Raw genomic sequence first — 11,805 nt, forward strand, 5'->3', positions numbered from 1 at the left:
GCAACTGTAGGTACCTAAAATCATTTCCCCTTACCAGCCCAAATTTCTCCTCCAAGCTCCTCAAACTCGCAAAGCTCCCTTCCAGGAACATATCGCCCACCCTCCCCACCCCCGCCCGCCGCCATGCTCGAAACACCCCACCCATACTCCCGGGGGCAAACCGATGGTTGTCGCAGATTGGCGCCCAAACCGACGCCCCGGTCTCCCCTACATGCCTCCTCCACTGGCCCCATATCCGCAGGGCCGCCACCACTACCGGGCTTGTGGAGTACCTGGCCGGCGGCGGCGGTAGAGGAGCCGTGACCAGGGCTGCCATGCTGGAGCCCCTGCACGAAGCCGCCTCCACCCGCTCCCAGATAGACCCCGTACCCACCATCCACTTCCTTATCATAGCGACGTTGGCCGCCCAGTAATAATTAATCAGACTCGGCAAAGCCAGCCCTCCCTCACTGCGGTTCCTCTCCAGCATCGCCTTCTTCACCCGCGGGGATTTTCCCGCCCAGACAAAGCTCATGATCATCCTGTTAACTCTTTTGAAGAAGGACTGTGGGACAAAGATCGGGAGGCACTGAAAAACAAGCAGAAATCTAGGGAGGATTGTCATCTTTACAGTCTGCACCCTCCCTGCCAGCGACAGCGGGAGTGAATCCCATCTCCGAAACTCTCCCTTCATTTGCTCCACCACCCTGGCCAAATTTAACTTATGCAGCCTACCCCAGTCTCGTGCCACCTGGATTCCCAAATACTGGAAATTTTCCCCAACTAGCCTAAACGGTAGCCCTCTCAATCTGTTCTCCTGGCCCCTTGCCTGTACTACAAACATTTCACTCTTGGCCATATTTAATTTGTATCCTGAAAACTGGCCGAACTTCCTCAACATTCCCAGTATACTTCCCATCCCGGCCCCTGGGTCTGACACATACAGGAGCAGGTCGTCTGCATAAAGAGAGACCCTATGTTCTACCCCGCCCCTCACCATCCCCTTCCAACCCTCTGCGGCTCTCAGCGCAATTGCCAGCGGCTCTATGGCCAGTGCAAACAGCAGCGGGGAGAGCGGGCAGCCCTGTCTGGTCCCTCGGTATAGCCTAAAGTACTCCAACACTTCTCTGTTAGTCCTGACGCTGGCCTTCAGGGCCTGATATAATAATTTGATCCAATCCACCAGTCCCTCCCCGAACGCAAACCGTCCGAGCACCTCCCATAGATAGTCCCACTCCACACGGTCAAAGGCCTTCTCGGCGTCCATCTCCACCGCTACCTCCACTTTCCTGCCCGCCGGGGGCATCATTATCACATTAAGTAATCTTCTTAGGTTGGCCACCAGCTGCCTACCTTTCACGAACCCAGTTTGGTCCTCCCCAATCACCTCCGGCAGTCCTCCATTCTAACCGCCAGTACCTTTGCCAGGAGCTTGGCATCAACATTAATCAGGGAGATTGGCGTGTAGGACCCGCACGCCTCCGGGTCTTTACCCCGCTTCAATATCAGTGATATAGTGGCTTGCGACATTGTCGGTGGCAGGGTCCCTCTGTCCCTTGCCTCATTGAAAACCCTCGCCAAGACCGGGCCCACCAGCTCAGAAAACTTCCTATAGAACTCTACTGGGTATCCATCCGGCCCCGGGGCTTTCCCCGACTGCATGGCCTTTAGGCCCCCCCAATACACTCTAATCGGGGCCCCCAGCTCATCCACTCACCCCCCACCTACTGTTGGGAATGTTAACCCGTCCAGAAACCTTTTCATCTCCTCCGGTTCTTCCGGCGGCTCTGAAGTATACAGCTTGCGATAGAAGTCGCGGAATACCTTATTCAATCCTGCCGGGTCCTCCACTTTGCGCCCCTCCCCATCCATCACTCTACTTATTTCCCTGGCCGCCTCCCTCCTCCTGAGTTGCTGCGCTAACAGTCTGCTAGCCTTTTCCCCATGCTCGTACACCACTCCTCTCGCCTTCCTAAGCTGTTCCACGGCCCTGCTCGTGGATAACGCCCCCAGTTCCGCCTGTAGTCTCTGCCTTTCCCTGAGTAAAACCTCCCCTGGGGACTCCGCGTGCTCTTCATCTATCCGACCCATTTCCCTGACCAATCTATCCATCTCTGCCCTGCCTGTCTTAGCTCTGTGGGCCCCAATTGAAATCAGCTCCCCCCGCACTACTGCCTTTAGCGCCTCCCACAGGGTCGCCGCTGAAACCTCCCCCGTATCATTCACCTGCAGGTATAAGACCATAAGACCATACGACATAGGAGTGGAAGTAAGGCCATTCAGCCCATCGAGTCCACTCCACCATTCAATCATGGTTGATTTCAACTCCATTTACCCGCTCTCTCCCCATAGCCCTTAATTCCTCGAGAAATCAAGATAAGAAAAAGGTAATTTTGCATACACCTCTGAAGCCTCTCACAGATCCCCTCCTCCGACAGCAGTCCCACGTCTAGCCTCCATTATGGGCGCTGGTAGTTCTCCCCCCCCCCCCCCCCGATCTGCAGGTCTAACCAGTGCGGGGCATAGTCTGAGATAGTAATTGCCGAATATTCCGTGTTCTTTACCTCCCCTGTACAATCCCTGCTTAGTACGAAGAAATCTATCCTAGAATATACTTTATGGATGTGCGAGTAAAACGAGTAGCCCCTTCCTGTCGGCTGTCTGGCTCTCCAGGGGTCCACTGCCCCCATTTGCTCCATAAACCCTTTCAGCTCCCTTGCCATTGCTGGGAGTCTACCCGTTCTGGGACACGACCGATCCAAAGCCAGGTCAAGGACCATGTTAAAGTGTCCCTCCCATTATTAGCCTGCGAGAGTCCAGGTCCGGGATCTTCCCCAGCACTCTTTTAATGAAGTCCACGTCATCCCAGTTCGGGGCATATATATTCACCAGCACCACTCTTCTCCCCTCCAGTCTGCCCCATACCATCAGGTATCTGCCCCCCCCCCTGTCTGCGGCTATGCCCTCCGCCTCAAATTGCACCCGCTTGTTGATCATGATTGCCACCCCCCTGGACTTCGAGTCCAAGTCCGAGTGGAAGACCTGGCTAATCCAGCACTTCCTTAGCCTGGTCTGGTCTGACACTTTCAGATGTGTCTCCTGCAACATAATTACGTCCGCCCTCAGGGCCCGCAAGTGCGCGAACACCCGCGCCCTCTTAGCACGCCCATTCAGTCCCCTGACATTCCAGGTGATCAGCCTGGTCGGGGGGCACAACCGCCCCACCCCCAACGCTGGTCAGCCATAGCCTTTCTTGGACCGGCCCCCGGCCCGTGCGTCGCGTCATTCCTGGCCCGCCTGTTGGCTGCCTCCGCCCTCAACCTCCTTTCCAGTGCCTATTTCAAGTCCCTCCCACGTCAGCAGAACAACCCCCCCCCCCCGGTCTAACAACATCCCCCGATACCCCCACCCCTGCCATCCACTGGCTGTGATCTCCCCCCCACCTGACTCCCTTGACTAGCCAATCTGCTAGTCCGGCGACTCAACACTCCCGTGCCTTCCTGTCTCATTCCCATTGTTTCCCCGTCCTCCTCCCCACTCCCCGGCTCCCCATCCAAAGATGTGCAGGTTAGGTGGATTGGCCATGATAAATTGCCCTTAGTGTCCAAAATTGGCGTCAGTGTTGGGTGGGGTTACTGGATTATGGGAATAGAGTGGAGGTGTTGACCTCGGGTAGGGTGCTCTTTCCAAGAGCCGGTGCAGACTCGATGGGCCGAGTGGCCTCCTTCTGCACTGTAAATTCTATGTAAATTCTATGAATCCCCCTCTCCAACCCACTGGAGCAAACTCACTGGCACAGGAAGGCATGGACATCAACAAAACAAAAAAAAACCCCAACCCACGTCCTTGGCCCCCCTTGCTGACCGGCCCCCCTTTGTTACCATGCCGGCTCCAGTGTCCTCCGCGAGCTGCACAAAAAGTACAAATCCGCCCAAAAAGGAAAAAACAGAAAAAAGAGGAAAAAACAAAAACATAAGAGAAAAAAAAACCCAAACCAATGTCAATGAACAAAGGAAAGATTCTCAAATGTTCCGCTTGGCACCTTTGACCCAGCAAACCGTTGCAGCTTTGTGTTTTTAATAGGAGTACTAATCGGCGTTAGCATGAACACTTGCTGGGGAATCTGCTGAATGACAGGAGGCCATTGGATATGGGGTAGCTGTCGTTGATTGCATGGAAATTGGGCTTGTGATGATAATTGGTTTCTCGTCACACCACAGCGAGATCCCGGCGGGCCAGTTGTATCACAAACTATGTGGCACCCGGCGTGGATCTCGTTTTTGGCCTCTCCCGCTATTCACCGGCCTTGTTTCGCTTGTGCAAGAGCGCAATGAGGCTGGATAATTGCGCCCTTTATCTCATAGCCCGGCAATGAGTGTAGTTGCCCCACTGGAAGAGAGAGATCAAAGCATCACTCCAATTGTTCGTACATCTGAAGATAATCTCCTTCCTCATTTGTGCCTAACTTGTGAAAGAGATTGATTTGTTGCTATTTGCTCAGTGGGAAAGGCTATTGATTCCACCTGAGGTTTAACCACTGTCAAAATGATGCTGCCCCCACTTCAAAGTCAAGTTACTGCTGCACCTTCTGCTCAAAATTGCTCACATGACCAAGATCCTTAGTTGTTCCAGTAACACAGAGTCGATTCAACTCATGAAAACAGCCACAAAAGGATAAGCTCATAAGCCAATTCCTGTCAAATTCCTGAAATGCAAACTTACAAAGGCATCTCTAAGCATTGAAAACCAATGCTGTGGCACTCCATTTCCGGCACTTTCACCATTCATGAAGCAAATATGTAGAAGATCCTCAATAGCAAAAGCATTCATATGAAATGTATTCGAAAAACACAATTCTGCATGAAATAGGTTCAGTCATTTTCCAATCCAGGCCATGGTCACATAAAACATGAATCACCCAAGTGCAAAATGTAACTTTGAAGTCAACATTTGTCTTTTATTGAACTGAGAAGAGGCTTTTCACAATAACGACAATCTTCAATCAACCATTGTTCAAGACACAAGGGCTAATTGTTGAAATTCTAGCTTTTGGTGGCAGCCATTTTTCATTAACCTGAACTGTACTTTAAAGAGTTGAGGGACATATTTTGTTGGGAGCACTGCATACACACAAACAGAAATCCTTCAATTTAGTGCTTTTATGCAGCAGAAAATTTTCAATAAGTGCTCAGCTACAACTTTATTCCTACAAGCCAATGGGTACATTATTGGAAGAGTCTCAACTTCTTGTCTGATCATATATTCTTTTCCACTGGAGACAGTTTGCATCCCTTCCTCTAAATGATAAACTGTGAGAAAGCTGGGTATAGAGCCATGTAAATCAGGAAACTGAAGCAGTCAACTTAGATTACAGTAGTGATGGTGGAAAATACTTCCAATTTTCCTCAGCAGCTAATGTTTATAGAACATTTACAGCATGATGAGGGGACTATTTGGTCCACCATTCACGTGCCAACTCTTTGTCAGAGCAATCCAAAATTCACCTCACCCAAACTTCTGAAACTGGCAGGAAATGGCAGCTTGGTGAAAGGGATATAGAACATAGAACATAGAACAGTACAGCACAGAACAGGCCCTTCGACCCTCGATGTTGTGCCGAGCAATGATCACCCTACTTAAACCCACGTAACCCGTATACCCGTAACCCAACAACCCCCCCATTAACCTTACACTACGGGCAATTTAGCATGGCCAATCCACCTAACCCGCACATCTTTGGACTGTGGGAGGAAACCAGAGCACCCGGAGGAAACCCACGCACACACGGGGAGGACGTGCAGACTCCACACAGACAGTGACCCAGCCGGGAATCAAACCTGGGACCCTGGAGCTGTGAAGCATTGATGCTAACCACCATGCTACCGTGAGGCCCCTTATGTCAGGCACCGGAGATCTTCAGGCTCCAAAGGAAAAATCCTCTGCAATTAAGTAAGTGGTTGAAAGGCAGCACGGTGGCCTAGTGGTTAGCACAGCTGCCTCACACCGCTGAGGTCCCAGGTTCGGTCCCGGCTCTGGGTCACTGTCCGTGTGGAGTTTGCACATTCTCCCCGTGTCTGCGTGGGTTTCGCCCCCACAACCCAAAAATGTGCAGAGTAGGTGGATTGGCCATGCTAAATTGCCCCTTAATTGGAAAATAATAATTGGGTTATCTAAATTTATATTTTTAAAAAGTAAGTGTTTGGACAGGAATTCAAGTAAACTGCTTGTAGGGAGAAGTCCAAGGCAGCATCATCTGCAGGTCTCTATTTAAAATTGGTCAGACCACAATGACATCTTGAGAGTCCAATCAGCATATTTCAAGGTTTCTGGTGAATTGTCCTTCTCGTCTGCTCCGAAGAACAGGTTAAAGTTGCAACCCATGGAAATACAACAGGATCACAGTGGGTGGGTTCCACAGGCAATTTTAACTGCCTCTCGCCCCCCCCCCCCCCTCCCCCCGCAGCCTACCCACCACCATGCTTGACATGTGAACAGAGTACAAATTAGTCCTTTAATCTCATTACATCAATTCTTGATGCTGATGAAGTGTCCTTTTTACAGGACTCAGTAAAGCAGAAAATAGTTTTCAGCAACAAAGTAATTTCAGATGGAAAATAATGAAGTGAATTATGATCATAGTTAGTGCTACCATGAGCAAAAATCTGCTGGTGATTGAGAATTCTAAAAATCTCTTAAATTTGATGTTATTACTCTTCCTGCAATCCACAGAAACAAAAAAGGGATGGCCGACAGATCCCTGTTGAGAAGTGGCTGTATCTTTTGACTAAAGTATCTGGGATGTGGAGGACACTAGCATGGGTCCATTTATTGCCCACCCCTTGGTGCAGTGGGTTTACAAGGGCTAGAGGGAGAACATCTCTCTCAGCTTTGCTGGAAGAAAAGCCATACCATAGAGTGATGATGAAGAGAATAAGTGAAGAGAAGTTTCCAAGATGTCTAAGATTAAAGGTACCACAACAAGGAACTGTTCGGTAAAGTCAAGGAGAGTAGAAAAGGCATTTTATCATGAGAGGTCAGAAAGTGATTTTCAGGTTTGAAATGAAAATTGCTTATTGTCACGAGTAGGCTTCAATGAAGTTACTGTGAAAAGCCCCTAGTCGCCACATTCCGGCACCTGTCCGGGGAGGCTGTTACGGGAATCGAGCTGTGCTGCTGGCCTGCCTTCGTCTGCTTTCAAAGACGGAAATTTAGCCCAGTGTGCAGGTTTGTGAGTTGAAATAACTATGCAAATTGGTGGCTGGATCTGTAGTTTGTGTAAAAGCAGTTAAAACAAAGGAAACCTAAAAGGGTGTGAATTTGTTGTCAAAAATGGAGCAGGAGCGTTGTTTAAAAATGTAATTTGTAAAATCTGCACTGGATTTTTGAATGCAAACTGCTAAGGCAAAGCATTATTATGAGAGACAATTTTAAAGTCTGTCTTTGGGAGTGGAGTTTGGACACTCTCATGTGATCATCAACTGGAGGAAATTCAGAGGAGAAATCCACAGACACCAACTTGGGTTCAGAACGGAGTGTGAGTATTTGACCAGTCATCTTGCGTGCTTCAAAATGACTTTATGTGTGAATGAGACCATTGTAGTTTAAGATGTACTTTGTAATCCATGGGTATGTATTTGTGAGTATTTGTTAAATTAAATAAAGAGGTACCGTATAATAATCCAAATTTTCATGTTTAATAAATGCGTTTTTTTTGTTAAATCTAATTAATGGTCCTGTGACTCTGTTCCTCCATGTTTTATAAACAGAAAGGTAAAAGTTTTACAGCGGAATTCTCCGTCGGCAGGATTCTCCTGTCCGCTGGCAGCGCACCCATGCCCGCGGGTTTCCCGACAGTGTGAGGTGGTCACAATGGGAAACCCCATTGGTCAGCTGAGGGAGCAGAGAATCCCGCAGCCAGCGGGTGCGGCCGCACCGGAAAGCACGGAGGCTGGCAGACCGGAGCATCCAGCCCACGGTCCTTTGAGCCAGCGTTCAATTCTGGGTTCTTCCCAGCCAGTTATAGCATTTACTAGGATCACACTGTGATCATTATCTACTTGCCGATAATTGTTATGGTTCATCAATTTGCAGGTACATGTGGGAACCTTTGATTTTCCCTCTGCCAATCTAGTGACCGATGCTGGTAAAATGCAGTTCTACTGCTACTGGTAACCCACACTACCTTAAGGATGCTGTTTTCAGCTGTTGTCTGTGACCGTAGTCTGGCCAACACAGCAGAGTGTTAGTGCCACACTGCATGATGCCAGATATCTCATTGTGAAAGCAAGACTCTTTCTTTACACTGGGCAGTCTTTGCATATACCAATATTATCATGGGCAGCCTTCTGTGACAGGCAGTTAGGTCAGAAGATCAAGGAATTACTTCCCCATTTTGGTTCCCATATCACCTGGCACAGGCACAGTCTTGTAGCCATGTAGTCTCAATCAACGTGTTCATGGTGGTGTTGCCAAATCATTGTGGGGCACACCTAAATGCAGTGGAAGTAATATTCCTTCCATCAGACAAAGGATCAGTGATCCAGCTAATGGAAGCTGGAATTATTTATTTATGTTATGAAACAGCACTATAAGAAATGTTGGTATGTAAAATGCTGTGATGTCATTTGCAGCAGATGTTCTGCACGACATTAATATCAAGTTTCATTGTGTGAGGAGCTGAAAGCAGAATCCTTTGCCAACTTATTCTGGCATGGTGAATTCTTCCCATGAGCAGAGAGAGCAACTTCATCTGATACAGCCAAGAGTCCAGAAAGGGACCAACAGCCATGAACCGCTTTCAGAAAATAAGTTATTTCATGCAACTGTCATGGACATGAGCTGTGAGTCCACTGTCATCATCAACAACTTGCATATAGAGCACCTTTAGCGTAGAAAGACATTCCAAGGTGCTTTACAGGAGCATAATTAGCCCAAAATTGAAACCAAACAAAAGGTGGTATTAGACAGGTGACTAAATAATTGGTCAAAGGGGTAGGTTTTAAGGAGCGTTTTAAAGGTGAAGTAGCAAGGTATAGGGAGGGAACCCCACAGCTCAGGACCTGCACAGCTGAAAGCATGATCACCAACTGTGGGACCAGGGAAGTGGCGGAATCACAGTTACCCTATCCTTGATTCTAGACTCCAACAATTTCCCCACCACAGATGTTAGGCTAACTGGTCAGTAATTCCTGGTTAAAAAGTGGAGTCACACGAGCAATTTTCCAATTCAGAGGGATGACTCCTGAATCTAGGAAAGTCGGAAAGATTACAGTTAGGGCATCTGCAATGTGCTCCACTACTTCCTTAACAACCTCAGATGGAAACCATCAGATCCTGGGGATTTGTCACTCTTTAGTTCCATTAACTTACTCATTATTGAAGTTTTACTTACATTCATTTTATTAAGTCCCTGTCCCCAATTCACGATTATTCTTCTTGGGACTTGGGGCGAGCTATCCTCCTTTTCATAGAATTTACAATGGAGAAAGAAGCCATTTGGCCCATCAAACCTACACCGGCCCTTGGAAAGAGCACCCTACTTAAGCCCACGCCTCCACCCCACCCCCGTAGCCCAGTAACCCCACCTAACCTTTTGGACACAAAGGGGCAATTTAGCATGGCCAATCCACCTAACCTGCACATGTTTGGACTGTAGGAGGAAACCAGAGGACCCCGAGGAAACCCACAGGGAGAAAGTGCAAACTCCACACAGTCACCTAAGGCCGGAATTGAACCTGGGTCCCTGGAGCTGTACTGACGGGGCCGCGTGGCCTGTTTGCGGGGATTCTCCGGCCCTGCGCAGGGCTGGGCGAATCCCGCCCAGCATGTCTGCAATGCGGGGATTGCCTTGAGAAGAGGTCTGTGAAATAAACCTGTGGTGGATAATGTTGGCAAACAACCATCTGCATCTAATTGCAAGTACGCCAGCTGCCAGGTTTGAACCTGCACGCTATATTTGATCAGTTCTATGGTGATCCATTGGCACCGAGCCATCCTTTCAAATAAGCATCACCGTCACAGCTCAAACATATCGCGAAGGGGATCGTTTAGAAACTGCACTTCAATACTTGTGCACGACAAATGTGTTTTCCCAGGTTAAGAGGGAATGCTGGTGGCTGCAGTTGCGGCAAGTTCTAAAATGTTGGTAGGATTCCAGGCGATCGAATTACATTTCCCTATTCTAGCTGGCCCCAGTTAGCTCCCCACCGGTACAGGTGAGACGCTGCAGTCAGTCACCCTCCGCTCTGCAGCGCGCGCGCCAGCTTCTCCTGTTTTTGCTGCAAACAGAAGCGCATCACCTGCCTCCCTCAGGTGAGCTTCCCAGCCATGCGCCCAACAAAGGTTTCCCGCGTGTTTTCTCCAAAAGGAGAAGAAGAAAAAAAGAGGAATGCCATCTGCTCTCGTTGCGACGCGGGCAAGAGTAGCTTTCAAAAGTGTGGAGTTTGCCTGTCCCGTCCAGACCACCACAGACAGCGTTAATAACAAGTCTTTGTTCCCCAAACATGGCGCCAAACACAGTGTTCAGCACACCACGCTGAATCTCCAAAACAATAACAATGGGATAGCTTCCACCACCAGCAGCAGCAGCTTACCCAGACAAACAGGAAAACAAACCTCCGCGGTTTCCCAAAGTATCCACATTACATGAAAATGTAGGAATATTTCACTGCTGGTGTAATTATAAACAACTGCATTTTATGATAATAAATTGCGCGCACACACACACGTAAAACAAGTACATGCAATTTCTCCAGTTTTTTGTAAAGCTAATTTCTCACCGACCTGGCTTGCATTTCTTCAAATGAGCAGTTTGCAACCATCTCTATCCATTTAACGCGTGTGCATATAGGGGCTTTTATGTTTAAAAGCGTCTGGCGGGAAGCAAGTCGAACTCCTCTTCCAGTTTGGGTAATTGGAACGGCAGTGAGGGAGCGAGAGAGAGAAAAGTGTGTGTGTGTGTGTGTGTGTGGGGGGGGGGGGGGGGGGGGGGTGGACAGAGGAAACGTAGCTATTCAATAGGCAGGAAGCAGGATCATGAAAGCAGAGTATAAACACAGCCAGTGCCTTATTGTGAATATAAGGGAATGGAGAAGGAATACTGTTCTATGAGAATGAAAATTGTGAGCGCGATGTGTCTCTGGTACAGAAATGTGTCATTCTTGCGTGTAAGTCGTATTCTGTGCAGTCACCATGATCCAGCTGGTGGAAACATACATAAACTGCCTTCATAAACTGCCTTAAGACAGATAATGTTGTCAATAGTTAGCAGGGCAGGCAGCATCTGTCCAGACGGAGTTTGGTAACGAATACCTTTCATCGGAACTTTTTTTTTAAACGGAGGGATGAGGAACAGTGTACTCTGCCGAAAGAAACGTCTGGGAATTTTGAAACTGGATCAGTCTTTTTCCACAGAGTTTTCCACAAAGAATGGGCGGGATTCTCCCATGCCGCGCCATTTGGGAGAATCGGCGTTTGCGCCAGATTTTCACGCGACACCAGTCCAACGCCATTCCGCCATTTTCCCCAACCGGCGAGAATGGCATCATCGAGGTCGGCGCTGCGCCTCCCGGAGAATCGCCCGAGGTGCTAAGCCTTGCGATTCTCCCGGCCTCCCGCTATTCAGCGGCCCGGATGGGCTGAAGTCCCGATGGCATGACCCCAGGTCACGCCGTCACGGTTCACCCTTGCAAAATAAATTTGTCAGCCAGTCGTGCTGGCTGATGATGCGGAGTGAGGAGGTGAGCGGCTGACGTTATCAGAGGCAGCACATTGTGGCGCCCATGGCCGGTGCTGGCGGGGGTGGGGGGGAAGGGCTTTGGGGAAGGG

The 11,805-nt window shown here is 49.1% G+C and overlaps 1 protein-coding gene across 2 annotated transcripts in view; it reads right to left on the reverse strand.

Moving 5' to 3' along the window:
* Positions 1-10,937, reverse strand: part of si:dkeyp-97b10.3 (caspase recruitment domain-containing protein 8) — a 136,279-nt gene extending 125,342 nt beyond the window's left edge. For both annotated transcript variants that reach the window (XM_038816246.1, XM_038816245.1), the window contains exon 1: positions 10,762-10,937. In XM_038816246.1, coding sequence (XP_038672174.1) covers positions 10,762-10,799 — 38 coding nt within the window. In that variant the 5' untranslated portion in view covers positions 10,800-10,937. The remainder of the gene's footprint in view (positions 1-10,761) is intronic.
* Between the last annotated feature and the right edge of the window lie 868 nt (positions 10,938-11,805).

The sequence above is a fragment of the Scyliorhinus canicula genome, chromosome 13 (genome assembly GCF_902713615.1).
Source record: "Scyliorhinus canicula chromosome 13, sScyCan1.1, whole genome shotgun sequence".
NCBI lineage: Eukaryota > Metazoa > Chordata > Chondrichthyes > Carcharhiniformes > Scyliorhinidae > Scyliorhinus > Scyliorhinus canicula.